Raw genomic sequence first — 26,403 nt, 5'->3', positions numbered from 1 at the left:
TTAAATTAGAGTTCTGATTCGTAGTCCAAACACCCGTGCTGAGAGCTGGAAAGATGACAAGATGGTGTAACAGGAATAACTGCTGAGAGGCTTTACGGGAAATGTAGGAGTTATGAAACTGATCCCATCCCACTGCTTGGTTCTTTTATACTCCGACTTCCTGTTATGATTGCATTATTATTTTCTGTTAGGTTAAGTCATTTACTTCATGCTTTTAGTTTAAGATGTGTCAGAATATGACAAAAAAAATGTCCCTCCCCAGACTTCAAGTCTCAAGCAAGATTTTGGACTCTCTGTCTCTCTTTAAGCATTTAGGCAAATCATTTCAGAACTATTTTTGGTGAACACACTCTCTTACACTGTCTTTTAGCTTGTATTTATGTGAGTTGGATTTTCACCATCACAATCCTCCAGTGACAAACATTTGGTAAAATACATCTACCTCTGTCTGAATTTTCACCTAGCGAACTCAGATGGGGGAATTTTCATTGGTTTGTAGACTTTTATTAGTCCAGATTGACTGGAAGATTTCTGTGAACCCTCCTAACCTGCCCACTCCTGATACTGAAACTTTCAGACAGACAGACACTTAAATGTATTCACGAAAGGATTTTTGAAAACACATTGTCACAACAAGTTGCTTCTAGAAGAACAAAAGGGATTATTGAGTGCCATTTGAGGCCATGTGTGCATCTGTGTGTGTCTGAGTCCATAGTATAACCTGGGTGTGTCCACAGCTCCAGTTCAGAGGAATGTGAGGCGTGGTTGTCAGTGTTGCCTAACACAAAGCAGCTCAGCGTTCAGTCTGACACCTATAGCAACCAGTGGCTGTTTAACCAACAGTCAGTGCTCTGAAGAATACGGGGCAGTTTATGTGCAGGTGTGCCACTGTATACTCGTAAATCATAGTCACAGTCTCAGAATCAAAGACGTTAGCTGGGTGTTTGAAATTACTGTGCAAAACGGGTAGAGTTTACCACAGCTCCGGTATATTTCAGCCTGATGCATTTAGCACATGACCCTTAATACCAACACAGTACATGAAGTTGCTTGTCACCAACTTAATGACAACCCAGATTGAGGACTTGAAGACGTTCATTGGACGTGAGAGAGTGGAGAGGGTGTCCAGCTTCAGTTCCTGGGGGCACACATCTCCAGGAATGTCTCATGGTCAGCACGCATCACTGCACAGGTCAAAAAGGCACAGCAGCAGTTGTTTTTCCTGAGGACACTGCAGAAGGCCACAAGATATGCTAACCGTTTACTGCTACTCCACAGAGAGCATTTTCACTTGCTGCATCCCAGCGTGGTATCGCGCACGCTCTGCAGCAGACAGGAAGGTACTTCAGCCAGTGCACAAAGGATAATCTGGACTCAGCTCCCCACGCTGGAGGACATCTACACCACCAGGTGCCTCAGGAAAGCGACAAGCACCTGCGAGGACCAAACACATTTGTACTGCCATGTGTTTGAACTGCTGTCATCAGGCAGGCGTTACCAAGCCCACTGAAGAACAGTTTTTCCCCAGAGCTGTGGCTGCTCTAAATCAGTCTGAGAATCTCTCAACCACGTCAACAGTTTACACTGTGACCACGCTGCTGCTGTGTAAATAACCTTATCTACATTGGATGACAATTTGCACAACACTGTATATAATACCTGTATATGCCTTAGTCATATTTTATTGCACAGCCAGATTTATATTTATATTTACATTCATGGTTTTATTCACATTTATATTAAATCCAATTCCAAATCCAAATCTAATTCAGATCATGTTTTGTTATACGCTTTGTGCTGTTTATACTGGACATCTTAATAGCTGACACTGTGCATCTTTTGTTCTGCAATGACAACAAAAGCTATGCTCAAGTGTATGTATGGAGGAGGCTTAGGAGGATGGATGGACAAAACATGGCAACAAAGGAGAACACACTTCATACTGAGTGTTAGATTTCACCATGACAGACTGTAGAATGCCATGGCGTGTGTAAGCATGACGGTCATAGAACACGCTTACTTATTGTAACCACAGTGACATGTCCATTGGTACATTCTTGTTTGTTTGCATGGCCGAGGGCAAAATCTGTAAATACATACAGTATTTAACTAACCACAGTGGTGCAGGCCACCCTCAGTAACCAGCATCTACTACATTTCCCAGGAGCCAACATCATCACGATGACATTCCATTGTTGTGGTGTGGTGTTCAAGATGACGATCACTACGCACTTAGATACAGTCACTAGTGCAGGAGACGACTTCCTGTTCACTCTCAACACTGAACACATATACAATCTGGATAAGAATTCTCATTTAGGGCCCTAGTGTGAACACAGACTCTACGTCTCATTCTCTCTGGCAGAAATGTACTAAATAGTTCAGATTTACCCAAATTTCACAACCATTTTGTACTTACATGTGGGTTTGTTTTGTTTTTTATTTTGGGATCAGGTTGTTTTAATTTACCACAGCTAATTTAAGATGGATTAGAATGATTCAGCACAATGAGCATCCTTTTCACTAGTGGCATCAGAGGGGAGACCAAAAGAACTGCTTCAGGGCGGCAAACATTCCTGGCATAGTTACAATAGTTGCGTGATGGTGAGAAACTGATGCACTACATCTCCAAAAATGGTGTCACGGACAGGAAGAGATAGAGAAAGTGAGAGAGAGAAAGAGAGAGAGTTGACTTCGGTCTTAAAACTTTCACCATGGAATTCAGCACGAGATTTCGACTCCTAAGTCACAGCGCGCTCCTTCCTCCCCAGGCGGACAGGTAAGGCGACAACTATTCTGCGTGCGTCAGCTGCGTCCTCGAAAACGCCCATTACGCTCCGGTGCGCGGCAGGTGTAGCCCCGGACCCACCCACAAGACAAACTCCCGTCAGGCAGAAGCAGCAGCCTGTCAGACTTCAGCAGAGCAACGCAGAAGAGAAGAAGCACCAACAGGTAAGAGGCCGATCATTTACCCGAAGCATTTTTGTTGAATTTTAACCCGTCTGCCGCTGCGTTTTCACTGCGTTTGATTCCGCGGGGTCCTGCGCGACTTTCACTTAGAATACTTCAGAGAGTTGGCGGCGAGTTTCCTGGAGCTGGAGTTCAGTATAGTGGCTTTAGAAGGACAGCAGCTGAATGTGTGGCTCGCCTTCTGTGGGGAAAGAGGTCGAAACCTTATTGTGATCAGATGGAAATATAGTCAGGGATGGTTCAGATCTTGTTTAGATTGTGGCGAGTACTGATACAAACATGATGGAGTTAGTTTCAGTATAGACTGCAAACACAAGGCACCAGGAATATTGCATTGCTATAAAAATATTATATAATATTTGAGGACAAATAACCACTGTTAACCTTTTACTGAATGATGATAGAAGTTGCCATGAAGGATCTTACCAGATTAAAGTTAATAAAACACAGCCTACTGTACCTGCCTACAGGGACAAAGTACTGGTTCATAGAACACCAGCTTATACACTTTAGTTTGACACTATGTACCATGAATCACCAATTTCCAGAACACGTTGTGACCCTGTTGCCCTACCTGGAAAGTATGAAAGTCAAATCGCACGCGTCCTTGCAGGAGCACCCACAGTTACAGCCACACTGAACTTGAGATTGTGCCGCACATTACGCCCTTAGCGTTGTGTTGACAGCATATATGTACAACTGTGTGTTTATCAGGAACCATCTGTGTGAACTGGAATCATTTTAAAGTTTTGATATTACCCTTAACACACGGTGGACCTGTACCTGATACATTTATGAAGCCCTACAGCCTTGATGAAATCAGTGTGTACTCGCCATGTGTGCAGTATGGCCAAATGTATGTGGACACGACTGGCAATGGTTTGCATTGCCATGGACCCATTACTTTCTGCTAATATAATGCTTATGAAATAGCACACAATTTCGGAATCTCCTTTTAAACACATGGCCTCGTGCGCCACTTCACTGTGGAAGAATGTGACTGTCCTGAGGAGAGCACTGACCTCAACCCCATCAAACACCTTTGGGAAGAATTATGTGGAACATCTTTTTCCTTTAAGTTGTTCGCATTTAGTTCCTGTAGTTTGGTGCAACTGTCACATGCAGTCAGGGTCTAATGGATGGTAAACACATACCTATGGCTATCTAAAGAACTTCCACAAATATAATGTTGGCCACTCAAATAATATCTTAGGAATAATGTAGTGTAGATAGATTATAGTTTAAGTTCCAGGAAAATGAAACCATGTAAAGCACAATAGAAATCTATTTGCTTTCGCTTATTTCCAGATGCTGTTGTGAAACTTAACAAATCTCTGCAAGACCAAACTTGGAGCAGAGACTGAAACCACTGATGAAACCATTATTATTTTTTTTTTTTTTTGTGCTCAGTCAAAGGGCAAGTCTAACTGTACTCTGCACTCCGATAAGAGAGCAACAAAAATGAGGAGTTATCTTTATTTCAGCTGGGTGGAGAGGGTATTACCACTAACAAAGACTCCACGTGGAACCACAGTGTGGCTTTTTAGTTAATTAATGATGACCATACTGACAATGACCAGTCCTGACTGGACCACGCGCTTTTTAAATGATATTTTACAATAAATGAAGTTACTGAGTGAATCATTTTAAAGCATTTTTAGCGTATACCTTTGGTTTTCTGACACATTTGCAGTGTGGTTGACGTGGCAGTTTCATGGATTTGTGTGGCTGCGTGTTCAGTCTGCAAACTGTTGCTGTCCTGCCTCCTGTGTGCAAAATGTTGTGCTGCTGTTGTCTTACCAGCTTTTGATCAAACAGCCGTCAATCACGCATGTGCAAGAGTTTTCTGAGCTGAGGAATACTGCCTGCAACCCTCGTCTATTAGCATCTCCACCTAATGCTTTTAAGGGTCTGTCTCTGTCTTTTCCTTATCTTTCATTCCATCTCTTCAGCTGCATTTGTCTTCGTCTCTCTTCATTCTCACTTTCTTTTCTTGGGTCCATTCCATTAATCCATTCTCTCCTTCATGTATCGGCCCTTCACTTTTTTCCATTATAAAACCATCCCTCTCCACTTATAAGTACATATAATGCATTTTATCTTTTCCCTTTTAATGTATTTTATTATGATAAATTGGATTTCTCATTTCTACTGTTATTATCAAGTCTGTAGCAGTGACCGAAACAACGCGATGTGGAGCAAATGTTTCCCTGAATTTCTTCTGCACTGCTTTTGCTCTTTTTTTTCTCCATGATTTTTCATGATCTCTATTTCCTCTTTTGTCACCCACACTTCTTTCACCATTCCCTCAAGTCTCTCTTTCTATTTCTGTCCCCCTCTCCTCCTCCTTCACTTTCCCCTCGCTCACTTTCACTTACTTTCCGTTCTGATTTCTTCACACCGCCTTCCTGTCTTCGGAGTGTTCCAAAGTATTGGAGTTGATTTGATAGGACTAATATTACAGTGGGTTGTAAATTTAAAAAAATTAATTATTTAGAGTTGTTTATATATTCATCAAGCTCTCTGTCTCTCATATAGGCACACACCCATGCTCTCTCTCTCTCTCTCTCTCTTTCTCTCTCTCTCTCTCTCTCTCTCTCTTTAATGCGTTTAATGGGAGCACATTCTTTCCCTTGACTCTGGCCAGACAGTTAACCAACCAGACCAACGAGAAAACACCACTGTTCTCTCTCACAGTTTTGCCCCCTCCCTTGTCTCTCACACACACTTGCAAGTAGTCCACAAATAGAGACGTATTAAAAAAAAAAAAAAAAAGTCAAAAGGGTTTCCTGCTTCCCACTGACGTTTCTTGTGACAGTGAGTGACAATGCTGGACAATGAATGGACTGTTCCAGCTAATAAGGCTGCTAATTGATCGTGGGTTGCTCTTTGTTGCCGCGTTCTCTTTGTTTTGTCTTCATGTATTCAGACTCCTGTTAAGGATTGGTTTTAAGTTTTAAGATTAAAATCAGATTAAGTCTAGACCTGGGATTTAGAGTTTACCGTGACAACATCCTTCTACAGTTTGTGGCTTTCAAATTTAGGGTAATGATTTTTTTCCCGCTTTGAAGTGTCTGAGATTAGATTTTTTTCCCACAGAAGTGAACAACTCCGTCAGATCAGATCTGGACCGCTTAGATTAGATGCAATTCACTTCCTGTCGGAATCAATGTCAAAACCTCACATGATTTTGTTTTGGCAAACTGTCGTTACTCTTGTGTGCGTGCAGTTCACAGTTCAGTTAAATATGTGTAAATATGTGTGATCAGATAAAATAGTCCTCATCAGTGTTCATGCTGTAGCAACATATTTGTCATTTACAAACATGAATGTGAACCTTTGATGTGAGGAAAATGGGCACAAGCTCACACAGCCCACATCTCCCACATATTAATGGGACCTACAATGAATGGATCAACGATACTAAAGGGGGTTTGGTTTAGTGTGAATTCTAACATGTTCAGTACCAGCCTGTGCATGTGTGTGAGACTTTAATAAGATGGTAGATGATGTCATTGTTTTTAGAAAACGTGCTTCCCTCCCAACCTGTTTGATACCTGTCCTGTGTGTTCTCTTGCCGAATCCTCCATTACCTCATTATTTATCTACTGCATGTCACACTAAGTGCCAAACCTATGGCATCTCAGCATCAGGGCGATGTGCAGTGAACGTTGGTACATAAGTGCTCCTTGTTGTCGACGCAAGAGTGACTGACTAATTCACAATCTCTTAGTCATCCCTTAAATATGAAAATCCAGACAGTCATCAGTTTCAGACAAAGTCTGTCTGATCTGATGATCTGAATTATTGTCTAATGTGAGGAGCAGTTATTCAAGGTATCTGAATTGTACAATGGTCAGAGAAATGTTCCCACAATGGCAAGAAGTGTGTGTTGTCATGCTGCAGTATACTCCCATGACAGAGTTTTTGATTAGGGTGTTGTCTGCCTGTCACCACATTGGGATGTTTTTCAAAGGAGAAAAGTATGTCTGTGTTTGCTGTCACTCTGCTCGAGCTTTACTCCTGTTCCTTTCATGTTTGCAGAAGTGACAGTAGGTATCACACAAGCCCCACTGAGACATCCGATAGGTACCGGTCCCGTATGAACTATAACTCCATGTTTGTGCAGCTTAGAAATAAAACATTTACTTATTTTTTTGAGCAAATGTTTTCCTAAAGAAATTCAATTTGTCAAAATGACCAGATACCATTTATTTGAAGGGGCTTGGCTTGCATAATAATTTTGAATAACACAAATGCAGATAATAATAATATCACTTTTAATCTGTTTAATCTCTACTTGCTGGATCAGAAGATTCAGACGTCAAATAGCATCAAATGTATCATAAAAATATATAATTGATTACTGCTATAGTTGAGATCTTTCACTGTTTGGTGGACGGGGCCATTGTCACTCGCTGCTTCTGCCAGTTTGCCAGGCCTCGATTGGGAAATTTGACACAAGGACACAATCTTGGCTCCATAAAGCAGTGTAATTATTTTGCTTCTGATGGGCTTAGTCTTAGAACAAACCATCTATTGTGCTGTACATTCATTTCTATTATCTTCACATGTCAAGTCGTCTGGTATGAGGAACACCCAAAAAAGGCATCTGGTCTCTATCAGTCATTAACACAATGGCATTTATGTACAGGAAAAGAACTCTTCTCATAAACACCTTTCTGTGCTGTCCATTAGTGATGTGCTCTTTGGTAGAACTTCGACATTAATCTACTTTTCATTCTTGGCAATTAGCAAAAGTTTAACATTGAACCTTTGTTTTCCTGTATTTTCAGTCCTTGTAAAAGTTTTGTGCAGTCACTTCAGCGTGGCTGTTGGAAAACTCTAGCCTGGAAGCCAGACCAACCCACCTGCCCACACAGATTGTTTTTGTGAAAAGTTGTCCTGGAGTGGCTCTGTTTGGAGCTGATTGTACCCCGGCTAAGATCTGGAGGGCCAGTCACACCATTTGAATGAGCTTCATGCGGTGGTGGACATATGAGTACCAGCAGTGTATTCATATGCACCGTCTGAGCACTAGAGCTGAAGTTGTTTACAGCAAAATGGTTCTGATTGGTTGGAGGACTGTCCAGTTGCATGCAGAGGTGTTTTTGTCGCTAGCAGTATGTTAGCAGACTCACATTCTAATGAGAATTCAATCTGGCTACAACAGTGTAGGAAAACAATCAGTTATGCAGGACAGGTCCAAATACTACAACACCCATGAGCGTTGAGCAATGTTTCTTTACAGATTATACCAACTTGGGGTGCAATCAGAACATTTGGGTTCCATTACTGCAGTTGTTAGCAAAATGTGCTGAGTGCTATGAGGAATGACAGAAGCTGTAGTTTATGTGAAATCAGTGGTGTCTCATATGGCAGACTTGCAAGCATAATGATCTGCTTTCCCTTGTCATTTGGGAGTCATCTTGACTCGTTCCCTCAGGGGCGATCATAATAATATGGAAAAAAATGGTTAAGTCGAATAACCAAATCTATTCTTCATGTTATTTACCTCATCCATATCCTCTCCTTTTATCATCCAGATAATATTATATTATTATGGCACGGACCCACGGTGATAAAAAGCCTCTGTCATTTCGAAGGCAGAGGAGGAATAACAATCATTGGACCCTTAATTGTTAATAAAGGAAAGGTCCAATTTTCATCGAACAACACAATCAAACTAAAAACAAAAGTGAAGGCATCGGGGGAAAGCCTGGTGACTGAGATGTGATCTGTCACATCTAGTAATTTGTGCCTTTTTTGTGGTTCATTCTTGGATAGTTGTAGGAATCAAGTGAATGTGTCATGAAACCACAAACGGAGGATAGAGATGCCAGGAGGAAAGAGATGTCAGGTATGTTAGAAATGAGGGTGTGAGCCTTAAAGGACACGGTAACACACCGACCAGTTTGTGATGGGAACAGGTGTGGATATGAGGTACAAGACTTACAGGTACAAGAAAAATAGTAACTTGACATGGATAGTGGCTCATCATTTCCCTTGGATTTGAACCTTGTTATGTAAAAATCCATAGCATCCACTTCAAACCACCTTGTATATTACTTCACCGTATTTTTTTTTAATCTTCTTTTTAATCTTCTGATAATATTCTCTATATATTGATTGATTCTTTTGTAATGCCCTCTTCAGCATTACACCTTTGAATGAGAGCCTCTTTGTGCAGTTAGTTTTTGTCTTCTTATCAAGGCATTACATAAGTCAAATATCAGTTTGGTGGGGAGGCTGGACATTTGTATGTTGTTATCTCAAACTATACACAATCTGATAAACAATCTGATAAACCGTTTTCTGATACATGCCTGTTCTTAGGACGGCATTGCCAGAAGTCTTTTCTGTTGACTTCCTTGGAAATCTCTCTTTGGGTGCGTTGGTAATGCCTCAGCCATATGGCAAGTCATGTTGATGTTATTATTTCGAGGCCACTACACACTGCGTGACAGGATCACAGTATCCGTGGTGAGTTATATAAGACTGACTGGTAAATATCATACCTCCACTATCTAAATGGAATAAAGATTAAAGTAAAGATAAATAACAAAGGCTCTCATTGCAGCAGCAGCTTAAGATGTGTGCGGTGCCTTAGGACCAACACCGTGTTAACAGATCTGACGTAATCCTGGGTCCACTTTGAGTAGTAGATGTTTCAGAAGCAACATTTCCTTCAAAATATTGACCAAATGCAAATTGTTCAAAAGCCTGCAAGAGTAAATGGGAATTACCGGAGTTTCCATCCACTACTACTAGGAGGCTGGCTCCAAAACTCCACAGGTGCCAGTACAGCAGGATGTTCTAGTCAAAGTTGAATGGAAAGAATGGAAAAAAACATTCATGACTACGGATTATTTGTGGAACATCGCCTGTAAACCTGAATGCACTTTCCAGAATGGCCATGACTCATATTTCTGTCATTCTTCTTCTGGGGAAATATCCTGCTTAATGGTCTGTTCACCCAAGACACATTTTGGTAATGGAATCAACAAGTCTTGAGCAAAAGGAGAGAGTGTCCTTTGTAATTAACATGAAAAAAGCCTCTGTCAGCCTCTCCTTCTTATTTGTCTGTTTTAACATAACCCTACCAATTTCCCTGAACAAGTTGCTGGGGTGTAGTTTGTTGAGAAATTACACACCCTGCAGTAGGGGTTGTACAGACTTGTCGGTTTATCGACCTCACTGCCGTGCCGTGACGCTCTAAGCATCATGGCAGTCTCTGATCACGTGACATAACAGCTCCCAGAAGACGAGATGAGGAGCTCAGTCAGTTGCAAACTAGCAGCAGTTCATCAGATGTGTGGATGAAGATCATACTACAGCGGCATGTAGGATAGTTAAGTCCTTAAAAACATCAAAAGTCCTACTGCAGTGCACACTCATCTGAAAAGGGACGGTTCAAATCCTCTCAACAGCGGTTAATTAACAGCTGCACCAAACATCCCACAGTGACATTGAGAAGACGACTGAAAGATCAACAATCTTTAGCTGCAGCACAGAAAAGATTTCAGAGAAAAAACACATTCATCCCAACACGCTGTGGGTTACTATTGAAAGAGTGCAGCCTGTTTTTATACAGGATATACATATTTGCAAGCTCACAGTATTTAGCACATGATCAATCTGTTCTTAGCATATGTATTCAGGTCAAGAATAGAGATTTCATTGTTGCCTTGTTGCAGCATTACCTTCGACTGTGCTTTTGTTAGTGATGTCATCTGCACCTATATGAAAAAATATATATTTCTTAAAGTTAGAAGACGGATAACACTCTCAAGCTTGACTGGCTAATCAAGCTAGCCTAATACAGCTATAGGTGGCAGCTGGTAGCTTTCATTAAAAAAGCTAACTTGGTATACTGCCAGGACGAGTTAGATTTTGATATCTTATGCTTTATAATGTTTGTGGATGAAGCCAGTCTGTTGATAGAAAAAGTCCTTGGCAGTAACTGTTTGGATCTCAGGGTGTACCAAACCAAGGAAGTCTCATCCTGAAGTGAATGTCCTGTACCAATATGTGACAAATGAAATGGTTACCCTCCTACTAAAAATATGCTAATGCTGGTAATGCTTTTATTTTTCACCATTCACTGGTATTTTCTTACCTGTAAAAGTAATTTACTATCTCACAAATCACCGTTATTTGTTTGTTTAACAGCATGAAAATCTGCCTGACGCTGTTGTACAGTCTCATTAAGTCTTTCATTTTTTATCTTTCATTCCATTTCCTTTGCACATTCCCCACCTTGACAAAATGTTCAGGTCAAATGGTTTGGTTTGGGTCATGAGTGTACTTTAGAGCCCATTTTCTACATCTTGTAATTCCTCCCGCTAATGGACACCTGAGAGCCCTAATTATTCATCGGCATCCTTTAGAAGCTGCTTCAGAGCGTCTCCTGGAATGCATCTTATGGCATTTTTGCATTTTACACCTCCTTGTATTTTTTATTTTTTTTTCCTCAAAGTTTAATGAGTGTTGTTTTGCATTATTCAGTACCTCCAGGCTTCAATTTGGCATCTGGGGAAGTTGGCTTAACTCCAAGACTGTGGTCACCCAGTGCTTATTACTCATTAAGCCTCGTCGGAGGGCCGAGTGGGTGCAGGCTGGGTGGGTGGCGGGTGGGAGTTGCAGTGCTTGGAGATTTGATGTTGTTGTTGTTTATGTTCTAGTTTTGAAACTGAACTTAGAGATGAGAAAGTGAAGGAGTCTGAAAAAGAAAGTCTTCATTTATTCCACAGTCTATTTGAAGGCTTAGTGTTAATATTTGTGCACATCATGGCTTTATCATTATTAAAAGTTTTAAAATTATCATAGTTTTTGCTTCTACTGTTTATCTATCTATCTATCTATCTATCTATCTATCTATCTATCTATCTATCTATCTATCTATTACACTGACATTGGCAACATTTCTGGCATATCGGTTGGACATATAAACGTGGCAGTGGCCATTGTGGTTAATTTGTGATTTGTGTTGAGTAACAGAAACTTCTTGGTCATGGTTCAATCATTAAAAAAAAGAACCCAGCCCGCACTCACTTTCAGTACGTAAGCTTAGCCTTTGGCATGTACGTCTAATCATTACTAAATCATCCACAACCCAACCTTTCACATCAAATAGAAAGGATAAAAGAAATGTCCAGAGTTTATAGCTATAAATGTTGGGGTGGAGGTTTAGTGTTGTAAGGCCTGCATATTTGGTTGCGTTCCAGCTACTTCCATGTAGAGACGTGCCCCAGTCATAATTACTACACTGATGATGTGAACCTGTTCATAAATTGTACTATTTCGTGCCATGGCGTTGATCACTTTGATGTAAACTCTGATAAGGTCTATAGGCAACAAAATACATGGTTGAAGTTAAAACTTCAGCAGCCAGGAGCTGTTTTACACCTGAAGCTTGTTAGCCGTAGCACCGGTAATGCTGCAGACATGAACTCTTACACTGCACTATGCCACTGTCCTAAACAGGAAGGTTTACCATCACAATATTATTATCATTATTCTTTCTTTTTTTTTATTTTATTTTTTTTACTATAAATGACTAATGTCTGTTGTCATCCATGCTTGTGGTGGTGCCATTGTTAAATTAAATACAGGTCAATTGTATGCTTTGCAGACACCTTTCATGCTCTATATTTTCCAGACCGGTTTGGGGAGAAGCTCCACCACATAAAATCGAGGAACTGCATGAGATAAATTCCACCTGTAGCCACCAACCACCTGCAGAAAACAATTTATGGTCGCACTGACAGATGTGTGAACATCTCGTGAAATACAATCAGAGGTGCACTCCCCTTTGTGGGCAATACCTGTTGTCTTGAACCTCCTCCAAACAGGTTTTGGAGTGCAACAGTGTTACTATGCCCTGATAATTGTGCCTGGAGGAAAGTGATTATTCATATGAGCACAAAAAGTCCCTCATCAGAGGTTAAAAGTCCAACCCTGCAGTCACCCGTGTATATTGGGATGTACGCGAAATTGAGAGTGGTGGTATAAAAACAATGACTGGAGTATAAGTGGTACATGAAGGAAGATGGGTTGGTTCTTAAGACATCAGGTAATTTATATATACACGTTGGTTCATTTCTACATACACAAAGTCTACATTTTCTTTAGTCTAACAAATGAATCCATAACATGAATAGAGGATTCAACACATCTCTGCTTGAGTGCTTTTCAAGGAACAAATGGGCTGGTTGTTTTGTAATGCTTGACACGACTAATGACAGCGTGAAGAGACATCTGAGCTTGACCTTGTGTAATTGTTAAATTCAGAGGAACTGGTTCAGGCTATGCTTCAATTAAAAGGGGAGGAGCAAAGTGGGAGAGAGCAAACAGAGGTGCTATGTTGCTTGTTCCCCTAATCATTAGTTACAGGCAAACAGGTTTCACTGTTTTTATATAGTGTGCAGCTACAGAGAGGAATGTCACTGCAATGCATCGGACTCTGCACAGTCCAGTTTGAGTTAGGACTGAGATTTCCAAAAATTACATAAAATCAGCCTGACAAGGATTTGAAAGCAGTACATATCAATTTTAATGGAAATCCAAAGAGTCACAACAGTATGAGGCTGGTAAGTACGTGACACCTGCCCACGTCTATGTGTTTGTTAGTCTAGCGCTGCCCTTTCCAGTATAGTCCAATAAAATCTTAACACGTTAGTTTCAAGATTAATATGTTTCCAACTTTTTGGCAGCAGTTCGAAGAAGACCCTTTCTAATTCCTGTGTGACAATGACCCCACGCATGAAGCCAGGTCAATAAAGAAGCTGGGGTGCAATAAGTTACGAAATTCATTGTTTGCTTGCAACTAATTTGGAGTCAAGCTTTTCCAGTTATTACTGTAATTGTATTACTTTAAGTATCTCGAATTCAGTTTATTGCAAGTTAAACATTTACCAAATAAAATATTCCAAGTTATTCCTCAATCCCAGGATATCAGCTGATAGCAGTTGATCTCAGTACGGAGGATCAGCCCACACCAGCCGATGGCTCAGCCAGTTCCCTAAATGCATCCAGGGCACCACGTTTAACCTGCTTTACTCTTCATACCTTCGCAAATTCCTTTGTGTGCCACTCTGATACCTACCTCTTTCTCCCCGTCTCATTTAATCAGTGTCGTTGGTGTCTGCTCTGGCGTATATGCCACTCTTTTTTGCTCCTCTCCTTCTCCTCCCACATGGACAACGTAGGACGGCCCCAGAACGGAGCCACGCCTCCACTAACTGTAGATGAAAACAGCTGCTTTATCTAATCTTCAACCAATCAGATTGTCCCGATCGACTGCTGTCCAACTTAAAACACGCCTGAAGCTATCAGTAGAGGACATGGCAGGATGCTGCCGTGTCCAGGGCAGTTTTATGACCTGTCTTCCAGATACCAGACTCATATTCTGATTAGGCCAGGCTGTCACTTTGAAACTAAGGGATAAAAATGTTAGCATAAAAAAAAAAAAAAGGTAAAACAAAGCAAATTTTTAAACGTGAAATACGCGTCACTTGTTATTTGTGTAAATTTGCATATTTTGTTTTACAGCGCCATGGACTTTGGCAAACAGACAAAAGTTTCATCCTGACGAAACATATCTGGTCAGTAAATAAGCCTGCAAGGCGTCTCCTGCTGTTAACTCCCAGTTTAAAGTTCCTACTGGTTCAAAGTGCAGCAGCACACAAGGTGACATACCAGAGCTCTGAGTCACCAGTGAGGCATTCTGAGTAGGGTAGGAGTTATCTCTTCTTCACAGACAGTTCTGTTTGCCGAGTAATAACTTGTTGTTATCATGACAATGCGACCATTTTTATGAGCTTGAATATCAGCTGATAACGACGTTTGACAGCTTTGTCTACATTTCTAGCAAATCTTTATTGAAAGTCATAAAACCAAGTGTTCAGGGAAAGCGATAAAATCTCAGACAGAATGGATATGTAACAATAGACTTAATATATGCCAAAAATGAGAATAGGTGATTCATAACTTCCTGCGGGTGGAGAAGCAGCTTCACCTGAGTGCACAATATTTATTCATTCAAGCAAAAAAGTAAGGAGTGTGTCATCTGGAAAGACTGGGACGCACCCCTGACATGCTGCAGGAGTTTTAGGAGCAATTTTACTTTCGCCAATGTAAGTTTTTGATTAGGACAAGACAGTTTGACAGTTCTTGACGGTGTTGCGTAATGTAAATGCATCATCTGAAAAGGTAACTCTCGCAATATGAAAACAAAAAAGGCTATTGTATGGCATCAAATGGTTGCCACAATGACACGCCCGTGGAAAACTACAACCAAATGAAGCCTTTCGTAGCTTATTGTTTTGGTTTGACGCAACATTTATGCCGCATTCACAACAGTGGCAAGAGATTACCGAGGAATCAATGGATTTTTAATGGATGTGTAGCTACAAGCTGTTGTCTGACATGTGAGATGAGCAACACGACAATATGAGCTGGATTAAAGTTTTTCTGTCGCTCCACTGACGACAGTCAGTGCCCGTTCAAAACATCCTCCACTGATGATGTAACCAGAGCGCAGACAGACAGACAGACGGACAGACAGACAGAATGTGTTGGGGAATATAGAGGAACATGAAGCAGCTAAAAAGCCAGCTGACACACACACACAACTTTAAATGGGATGATGATGTTGCTCAGTCTCTCCTGGATGTGGAAGTAGGCAGCTGGTTGCTAATGTGTCAGCCAGAACCTTTTTAGGCCATGATAATGTACGTGAAGCTATCTGGGATGCGCAGCTTGTTGTGGAGTTTTGCCACCCTACAATCAAAGCTGTAAGTGGCTTTTAACAAAGGTCATTTCCTCCGTTACTTCCTCTAAAGTTGTGTTGTACACCCTACAAACACACGGACAGTCTTTACTCCACTACAGGCCAGATTCTGTGAACATTTTGCACCCATTTAGTAGACTTGTCCTTTACCAAAAACCTACCTCACCTTCAGCTTTTACAGAAGAAATAGAAAAGGAAACTGCACAACTGGCCTCAAACTCGATGGAAATGATTTCATGGTCCCCAGGAGATGACCTCACATAGAGATTTTGAATACAGTCTCAAACTCCAGACACACTAAATCTTGGGTACGGTGTCACTTCTGTCTTTCAGTACACTGTAATGCAACAACAGTGGAAGAATCAGCAAAAGTTCTAGAGTTTTACTTCTTGTCACCTGGTGTGTTTGTGCGAGTCATTAAAAAACAGATACAAAGTAAAAAAGAAAGAAAGAAGACAGAGCCGCTGCAGACATGCAAGGAGCCTCCACCCTCCTCATACCTGCATGCTTATCAAGGTGTGTCTGATTTGGTCACCTGCCACAGAAATCAGGCTCCACCCAAGCACACCCTGGGGTGGGAACTGGTCCTCCTCCAACTAGGGTGGGGGAGTGAGGTCTGGATGCAGCCTGGATTTAAGTCATGTTTGATGCAGTCTTACTACTGAATGGACTAGGCTGTAACAGTGGGTTGACATTTTAATGATGTGTTTCCAACTTAGATTAGATGTTTTATAAAAAGGAAATGCATTCTTAAACTGGCCTAAATTTCCTGCATATTTGATCAGTCTTAGTAAGGGAACAGTGGATTATTCAAGGTAAGACAATTCACATGTTCATGGTGATTTATACTAACCCTGTTTTAATCTCAAATTTTTAAAAATAACAATTGTGAGTGAAAGTTATGAGGACGCCTTTTATACTTAATAAAATGTAATTGTACTAAAATAAGTTGTTGTTTTGTTGTTATGGTGCTGTTCAGCTGGTTTAGGTTTGTCTGACATTTCCAATAAATCAAATGTCAGGCTGTCCTCCTTTCATTCATACTTTTGTTCCCTCCGTCACTCACACACAAGCACAAATGGGAGAGTTTGAGTAAGCTGACCAATCAACCACGCAGTCCCTGACAAACTTTAGCCAGGCCGGATATTAACCAACAGGCTCACAGTCTCCTTCCCCCCGTCTCCCCCTGCCCCTTTCTCTACCTCTCTGTGTGCTTGCGGGAGGTTGTAGTTAGGGTCATCTCCATGTACACAGAAGTGCAGCCCACCCACTAACACTCACACACACAGAAACCCCCTGCGGTCTGAACTCAGTCAGGAAATTAGTTCTGAGTGTGTCTGTCATCATGGACCCCTCTCTTTCTACCAGCCCTGCAGTGAGTATTTTAGAAACACTCCAAACAGTGAGATAAAGTTTGTGTTTTTATTGCAGAAACAGTGAGCTGGGTTATTTGTTGGTCGGTTAATGATTTGGAGCACTTCTTTAAGTCTGTCCGAGGCTTCAGGTCCTTCGGTGGGTTTCAAAAACAAAAAAGATTTCTGTCCTGTTTCTTTCCACTAACTTGCCTCAGAGGCCATATTCAGCCCAAAGAATACAATCCAGCCAGCCATAGCAAGATAGGGTATAAGTTTAGCTTTTTAAGACATGTTGCTTTAAAGAAGTCTTTTTGTAGAGCTATAGTACGAAAGCACTTAGCCATTCTTGGCTAACATTTGTATGTATTGTTTTACACAAGCTTCTAAATCCTTTCGTGAGCCTTTTTGATGCCAAAGTACAGACATTTATCTGGATGTGGTCAGTTTAATGCTGCCTTTAAATTGTGTAGCGTTTATGTGTTCTCAAGGGAACGCCGTACGACTGTCTTTAAGGCATTGTGGCACGTTTGATGACGATTCGGAAATGACTGAAGATAAATACCGATATTCCTACCTCCCTCATCCTTTCATTATCACTACAACGTCCCTGCTCATAAATGTTTTGTAGCTTCGAGTTGGATCTGGAGCTACTCCATTGGAAAGTGATTATACCAAATATCTGCTGGGCCAATCAAATCGTTTGCGTGGGTTTAATGTGGCATTGCAGCAGAATCTGAATGGGTTGTAGGACTACATCCAACTACAGTGTTTGTTTTTCTTTTGTTTTTTATCTCTGAATCAGCAGAAACATGGCACATAATGTAATTGAAATGGTGTGTTACTAGACTCATATTCTGATAAGAACTGAGCCTGGTTACATGCTTCATTTCTAGCTGGAGGTTAACTTTGATATCTGATGCTATTTGGCATTTTATCTTTTCTGCCATGCGTGAAGTTGACCAAAGACACCAATATGTGCCTGGCAGTGGTGATCTCATAACTTACCATTAACTTTACCGTTAGCTTGCGTGGCATCATGACACAACCATGAGCTCACAAGTTCTATTTGAAAATACTATTCTTTCTCGAAAGGGTACATTGTTTTTATATTTAAAGGTGACTATTTCCCAATCTTAATAACGTGTTAGTTCAGGAATGTCTATTTTTAATTTAATTTAGACTGTCGACAGTGCGTTATATTATACTGACAGCCCTGTCTCTTGAAAATTACATTTCTATACTACTGATTTGTTTCACCAATTATGTTTGCATGGGAAACATAATTGGTGAAACAAATTAGCTGTATATAAACATCACTTTTAGGAGACGGGGTTGGACAGTAATGAGGAGAGAATTACGCCATCGCACATTCATCAGCCACTATTTTACTTTATAATTACCTTTTCTGAAAAGTAAAGGACTTTGTTGTATCCACTGAATGTCGCACTCTGCTTAAATACTACATATTGATTCTTTTTGCGTGTGTGTTACTTCCGTCGTCTTTTAACAATTAAAACTTCCTCTCTGCTCTCTAAAGCTCGTGCCAGTGCGTGTAATCTTTCTCGGAGGAATTAAAACGCAATAGACTTGTTTTGATTGCATTTAATCAGACAACACAGACTCACTGTGTCGTGAACACCCAGCCCACTCATGTTATGAACGCGTCCACTCGTATGAGGAGGAAAGGAATTAATTGCCTGCTGTCCATCTGTAGTCTTTATATACGTATGAAGATTGATGTCCTCCTTAAAGATAAAAACATACTTGTGAGTTAGCGGGTTCGCTGGGTTTCACACTGCGGTGGGTGGGAGGCTCCCACCAGCCAAGACTCTGCTCAGTAGGTAGAGTTGTGTTGCTTCGATATTTGTTAAACCAAGTTAAAAGTGTTGAAGGCGTTTTCAACTTTTGCTGTAACAAGTGGAAGCATAGTTCTTTGTTTTACTGTTGCTTAAAGGCAGCATGCAAATGAGAGATTTGGGAGTTTGTTTGTATTCTGCAGTCAGTCTGCTAGAGATTTAAACATCAGCACAGTTTGGACATGACCCTCTGAGCTCTGTCATTCACCTGATGCGCTGACAGATGGAGCTAAGTCTTTTCCAGGATGCAATCACATGTCGCCCGACAAACTGCACTGTCACCACACATCGTTATTTGGCTTGTCTGTTTGTCTTACCACTATCCTGGAAGCCAGAACTTCCCCTCTCACAAATGTTCTTTTGGTTGTTGAAAGTTGGTCTATTTGGAGCTAATGACATGGTCTCCCAGGCCAATCACATCGATTCCGCGATTTTAATTCAGCGATGGACAGAAGAGTAACAGCAACGCAATCATCCACGACATCTGAGCCCCACGGCGTTGAGTTCGCTTACAACAAAATGGCTCTGATTGATTGTAGGACTGTTTTTGTTCCTGTTTTTCTCTGAATCGCTTGAAACCTGGCCCATAATGAAATCCAAATGGTGTGTTACTAGACCCATATTCTGAAAGGAGTGGAGTCTGGCTACAGGTTCGATATCTGTTTCTGTTTGAATTTTAATACATGAAGGTCAGTGTTAGTGTCAGAAAGCATCAGTGCTGATTTCATCAGGATTAATTTGGATGAAGCACTGAGGTGGGGAAAGCCTGGGCAAAGGAGCCCTCATGTCAAAAGCTCAGATAAAATATCATTGTAGATTTGTGATTTTTAGACATGTCATGTTACCATATTTATTTTGACAATGTGATTAATTGAAAAAAAAAGCTCATTATAAGTTTTCCAGTTGGTCAGTAAAAAATGTAATAACTAATTTAATCACGACAAAAAACACATCAGGAAGTAAGGGTTAGTTAGGGTCAGTAATACTGAATAGTGTATTTTGGTGTTTTGGACACTTTGTTCTTTCATTCAGCTCAGACTGTCTGGTTCTGACTGCAGACAAACACCTGCTGTACATGCGCTGTATCTCAGACGGGAGACGGTTGTGTGCTGGTATTTAGGACACTGAGCCTCAGCGAGAGAAGGTGCATATCTGGTGCGTAAAGTTTGAGGTAGTCACATTCTGCGTGAAGGACGGGATTGACTTAGGTGTTGCCCTAATTCTCAGCAACGGCATCTGGACACGCAGGGCGAAACAATTTGCAGAATGCGGTTTCAGAACATGCTTTAGGTGAAAGACACGCACGTTTAGAGAAGGAGTATGTGGTTTGTTTTTAAACTGTGTTTACCGCCGCTTAAGCAGCCAGTAGGCCCCAGACTCAGAGGTATTCAGTTGCTGCAAAAGCTGCCAGTTGTGAAACATAAGGCAGATTTATTGTATGAGGGTTGCTGTGATGAAAGGTGATAAAATATGCTCTCTCTCTCTATCTCACGCATTTTTTGTAGATTCCAGATTTCCAGAGAAACGGAGAGGACTTTCCTGCTTCAGTGGACAGACTACGGCATCGAATAGAAGACAAGGTTCGCATCCTACAGTCGCACATTGTTGAAGACCGGCAGGTAAATGACATAGAAATAAAAATAAATCATATTCCTCACTGCATTTTTGATGAATGAGCGAACAGTGTCAGAGCACTTTGTAAAGTGAAGTTAATGACTGTTATATCATAATGGAGATTTAAGTCAAATGATCCCATTAGACATATTCTAAAGAAGACAGTGTATCTGTGAAGATTCTCCGTAATCCAGGTGATTATTTATTTAAAACGAATGGAGCTGGGCATGCCTGAGCTCTTGAAGATAATTCATCTCTCATCCGACAAGTGGCTGCTTCAGATCAGTTCACAAGAAACCACTTAGGTGGTGATGACAACTCAGCACTCATTGTCCAGTTAGAAAGGCTAATCTTTTATGAGTGAAATCTAGATCTCTGCTGATTCATTTTCAGCGTAGTCACTTCTGAGTCTTTGCTGAGGTCCGAGTTAGAACTTTTTTCTGCCTGATATTTTTTGAAACATGCTTGAGGGTACAGGGCTAATTGCTCAACACCGCCTCAACTGCATTCCTCCAGACAGCCTATATGTGGGTTTGTTTTTATCTCTATGTGTTGGCTTGATCTTTCTCTTCATCTCACTGTGGGAACCTGGGCCCCATTCTCCGTCTTTCTCTCCTCCACTTTGGCTTCCCCTCTTCTCTCCGCGAGGTCGTGTTGAGGCAGGCATCTCAAATCCAGTTTAATTGCAGAAAGTGAAATAGTTACAACAATGGACTTAAACGTATGTTTGAGCTGCTAGTCAGAGGGTGCCTCATCTAACTACCTGGATGATGGCTGGAAATGCCAGTCCTGTCAAAAAGTGATATGCAATTTTGCAACTGCAAGCTTTAACGCACATCTGGGGAAGTTTTTTTTTTTCACCAGCTCACACAGGGAGGTAATTTTGCTTTCTGATTTTACCTTTACCAGCCTGTTGATGTATCACGACTGGGAGGACTGGTGACTGACTTGCCACGTAGACGTCATTAAAGGACAAACAGAGCAATGACAAACCCTGTAATTTTGAGATTAGCTGATTAATTGTGCTGACAGATTTAGCCACTTTTGAGTTTCAGTGTGGACAGCGAAGACTAAGGATCAAATCCGAAAAAACAAATCAGATTTTGTGGGAACATAGTGCCAGTTTGCCTCAGACTGAGTCACATGGACACAGACAGACAGACGAAGGGGAGGAAGAGGGTGATCGCCGTGTTCTGCCAGGATGACTCAGTCGGCCTGTTGTCTTCCAGCCTACAGCCGCTCTCCGAGGGACTCCGTCACCTTGACAAGTTCAGACACACAGGCAGAATAAATGCTACCTCCCACAACTTTATCTTCGGTTGTCATGTCCTGGAGTGTCTCTTTTGGCTTTCACTCTTGCCTGCCTGTCTTCTTTCCCCCATGTGTCTGTGTATCTGTCTGAGCAGCGTGTGTTCAGCTGGTGATTCGTCACACTCCCCTCTTTTACTCAACGTGTTGCTTTGACCGGCGGAGACAACAGACTACTAAGAGCTGAAAGATATCATGACATTCCCACGCCAGACACTCTCCAGGCTATGTGTTTTATGATGACTTACAGAGCCTTATTTTTCTTATTAAAACAAAATAGTTTTTTTAGACGTGTTGGTCAGCAACAACAACAGAATAACAACAACCACAAGCTCACCCTAAGGTAGTGGCTTTGTCTTATTTTCCGGCAAAGCAATAGTCGGTATGCAGCAACATTGTTGCATTTGTTCTTTGAATGTAGCCTCTGCCAACTTCTGTGCCTTGGCTTATTTATTTGTTTGTATTGCCTGTTGTCAGATGATGGGCTGGTGTCAGTGGATAGATCAGTGTAGGTGTGCCTATAGTTGAATGGTAAGCAGGTGTTGACGTGCTGCTGTAACAAGGTAATTGCTTATGGAAGTGCAGCAAAAAAAATAAAAATAAAAAGCTCAATGATCCATGCTGTGACTAGCAGGTATGGTGTTTGCTTTGTTAGCACATTAACACTAAATGCAAATTTGTTTTGCGGGCCTTTGGCCATAAACCGAGGCAGTAGTACCATGGCAGATGAAAAGTTAAGGAATGGAGGAAGTGAATCTGTATAGAAATTTCTGACAACTTTATTTCATTGGCTTCATTTCATTGGCTCCCACACGAGGAAAGACAGGAGATAACAAAAATCACATGCCGCCGGTACGACTAAGCCTTTAAAGTCTGTGGACGTGTCGCTGGTGATACATTAGAGCATGTGGTTTTTGAATTACCATAACTCACAGTGGTTTGCTCTGTTGACAAAATTCGAAGAGTGGCTGAACACTAGGAAGTTGTGTTTTTGTCTGGAAGACCTTCGTGACATCTCAAGGGTATAACTAGATTTGTTTTTACCGACAAATTCCTCCAAACAACTCTGTCTTCCGGGGGCTCCCTGGTGTTGCATTGCTCCCCATCCTGCAGCCAACAGCAGCGGTGCGTCATCATTACCGTAATTCCAGCTTATTTTCCCAGAAAGTGGAACTTCCTAGTGTTCAGCCACACTTTGGATTTTGTCCATTGGTAGCTTACAGTAATTCAAATACTGCAAGCTTTTTGTTCACAGGCAGATGTTCAGGTCTTAAAGGGTTAATTTGAAAGGCCTTTTTAATTGGAGAACATCCAGGTCCAAACTGTATGCCACCACTAGTAAGGTCACAGTAATTATAGATGACGATCTGCTACATTTCTTGCTGAACAGGTCTCACGTAACCAGCAGGACAATTTAGCAAAGATGTTAACATGCTAATATAACACACAGTTTGGAAAATGAGAACGAATGGAACAAAGGTTTACTGAGATCGGCTAGTTAACAGACTAGCCGTGTATTCACAGAAAAATGAGATGCTTCGTTTTGAGCTGACCATAACTTGATCTTTAAAGCTGAAAGCTTCATTAATGACTTCTCCTTCTCAGGGTTCGGTGTGTGAGGACAACGCAGGAAGAGCAGGACTGTGGAAGTTCACTGCTCTGAGTGAGGACCTGACCTTTCACCTCCAACAGCTGCAGAGGCAGACGGAGCAGGAGCTCACTAACATACAAACACAGTGAGTCAGTGGCGTACTGTATCTCTGGTGCAGGGAGATACTCTGTGTTTACAAAACCTTGATTTCATTATCTCAGCCTGCTTCATTTCAACAAGGACCTTTTCAAATTTTGTCTTGCTCAACGATGCATCCGAAGGCTGAAGGCCTGATGCGTCTATAACCAGACTGGCGGACATACAGCATAAACAACCCGTTCCCAACATCTGTTTTTCAGAGAAACGCTTTTTGAAGACAGTTTTCCTCAGATACTATTACTCCAAGTGTTCTCATGTATAAGATACACAGTACAATGAATACTATTATCATCTTTTTTTGTCTGTCAATCACAGACTCTCCTGTCAGGCCTTTGGGAGCGTTCAAAATAATCATCTCTGACAGAAGTTTTTGAGCTCTATCTTGCTGTGAGAGCTGTAATTATTGGCTGTTTGACCGATTTTCTCTCTGGCTCGTATCCGCGGTAGAGACGTCAGAAGATGCGGGTAAAACCGGACCTTTTGAAAGTGAAGCATGTAGATCTTCCTATAAATGGATTGAAAACACACAAGCCAACAACCCATTCCTAAACTGTCTTTGTGGACGGCCGTGATGCACTGTTGCTCTACTATCAATAAGAGAATATCTGGTATTGTGAGCACATGGAGCACAAGCCTTCTGCAAGGAAACTTCCACTTTTTCAAACTTAATTTCCAACAATCTATTAATCTCCTTATATTTGCCCAAAAAAAAAAAAAAAAGAAAAACTCTGGAGAAGTTGTTGTTTAGCAAGCAAGAAATGCAGTCAGGGTGCTAACCAGTAGAAATAAATGTTCTTCTTTTCAAACATAATCCTGGTTCTTTTAAACGGGAAGTATTCACTAATTTTTATGCTCCTGTGAAGTCGGCGCCTCGATTGCCGTTCATGGAGCTGGACTCTTGTCTTTGTAGGAAGGAGGACCATGCTGTGCGCTGTTTGAACATGGGAGTGGGTGGGGAGGCAGCTGCGTGGGTTTGCGGGGTTTTGTCACAGAGCTGAGACGTGACAGTGGGAGTTTTGCTGTATCTCATAACAGCAGCAGGCTCGTCTGTAAAGGAGGAAACAACAGGATCTTTGCGCGTCCTTGTGTGTTTGTGTGCGTGTGTGTGTATGTGTGTGTGCTCCTGCAAATTCAGATCGTTTTGTTACAAATACTGTTGGTAAATGTAAATGTAAAAGAACGCTTTTTGTAGCTATTTATTTTCTTGTGCGGTCGCATGAAGCTGTAACTGTGCTAACAGACATGAAATTCTGGCATCAACCACACTACAACAGCCAGGCGGTCAAGTTGAACATGAATAAAATGATATATATGATATATTCAGGAAAATGGTTGTGGAGGGATGGCTTGCATAGTGAACCTGCTTAGCTGTCTGTAGTGTTAATGGTCTGTAGACATCAGTCTTTACTTTCCATTTTCACTGTGCATGATTCCAGGAATTTGTGAAGGGGTTAGCGTGCTTTTAATAAAACACATGCACAGTATGACTGTGGAACACGGACTCATGGATTTCCCATGCTTCATAACCTACAAATAACTGCAACACTCAAAGACTAGATGGTTTGTGTACAGCTTTGAAGCCTCAGATGTAACAGAATATGAGCAGATGACCATATAGGGACAAGAGTTAGGAGCTGGGGAGGAATCTGACTAAGATGTTAGGTTAAGTTAGTAAAAACAAAACAAACAAACAAAAAAATTCCATGACACCTCCTCAAAAGTGAAGCTGAAATATAGATCTCCCCCTGGTGGCTGACTGCAGTATAATGAATGTTACTTGGGCCAAACTAAAAGTTCAAAGGTGATTTCTGTCATTTTATGTAGTTGATACAATGCTGATGTGTGTTCCAGCGTCAGAGGTGGAGCAGAGCGCAGTATTCATTGAACGCTGGCTGGTCTCGGGCTATAAACTCAACAAGTTAGCACCGCCCACATCCCTAGCTTTGGGAGAAAGTCATTTTTTACAGTCTGTGCTCCAAGCCCTTCCAAACATTTTTATTTGATTTTTAAAAATCAAAAAAATCAAAATATGTACATGGGAGACTTTGACAAGAGATATTTTGAAACCAGCACCAAGTGACCATCATCAACTCATTTTCGGCCACTTGTGCAATGGCTTCACTTTTCAGACCTGGCTGTAATGCCCATCTGTGGCAACACCTTGACTGCTGAAATAATACTGCATTAACTTCATTACAACACGTTTGAACACAGCACCTCGCCCCTCTCTATAAATAGCTCCTCGTCCCTGCCTTCAAGTGCGGTCGCGCGGTTGAGCAACCTACACTGGCCAAAAGATAAATCAATCCTAAGTCAGGTGTAAGAGGAGTTTGGTTTGACGTATCTACTCAGGCCATCAAGATGTCCAGTAGAACTGTAAAAGTGTTCGTAACATTAAGCAGTGTTGGACTGAACATTTTGCTGCTGTCTGTCCCGCTCCCTGCACTCCCGTCATCAACTGGTTTCATTTTCGGTAGACAAAACAAGCTAAAACACATCTCAAGGTTCAAGGTGTGGCAGCGGATGCACACCTTCCCACACACACCACTGTGATCATATTCCAGGAAAAACCTCCCGAATTCTTAGCAGCATTCGTTGTCAATGCCAGGACTGATCGGCTCTTGTCACAGCATGGATCAAAGGCTTCATGAGACAAGATGAATGGTCTTGTTTTTTTTTTATGTATAAAGCTTTTCTACCTATTGGCACACAGTGCACCTTACTGTCACAGTGACACATCTACCCATCCATTCACAC

At 41.4% G+C, this 26,403-nt stretch overlaps 1 protein-coding gene across 1 annotated transcript in view; it reads left to right on the top strand.

Moving 5' to 3' along the window:
• Window positions 1-2,634: 2,634 nt before the first annotated feature.
• The window catches only part of LOC124997008, a 53,399-nt gene continuing 29,630 nt past the window's right edge, over window positions 2,635-26,403 (top strand). The window contains exons 1-4 of the mRNA XM_047570469.1: window positions 2,635-2,665; window positions 2,747-2,952; window positions 20,480-20,593; window positions 23,502-23,632. Of these exons, the coding sequence (XP_047426425.1) occupies window positions 2,635-2,665; window positions 2,747-2,952; window positions 20,480-20,593; window positions 23,502-23,632 (482 nt within the window). The remainder of the gene's footprint in view (window positions 2,666-2,746; window positions 2,953-20,479; window positions 20,594-23,501; window positions 23,633-26,403) is intronic.

This window comes from Mugil cephalus, chromosome 19, assembly GCF_022458985.1.
Source record: "Mugil cephalus isolate CIBA_MC_2020 chromosome 19, CIBA_Mcephalus_1.1, whole genome shotgun sequence".
NCBI lineage: Eukaryota > Metazoa > Chordata > Actinopteri > Mugiliformes > Mugilidae > Mugil > Mugil cephalus.
Note: the sequence above shows the minus strand (reverse complement) of the source record. Positions and strands in the feature narration are given on the sequence as shown.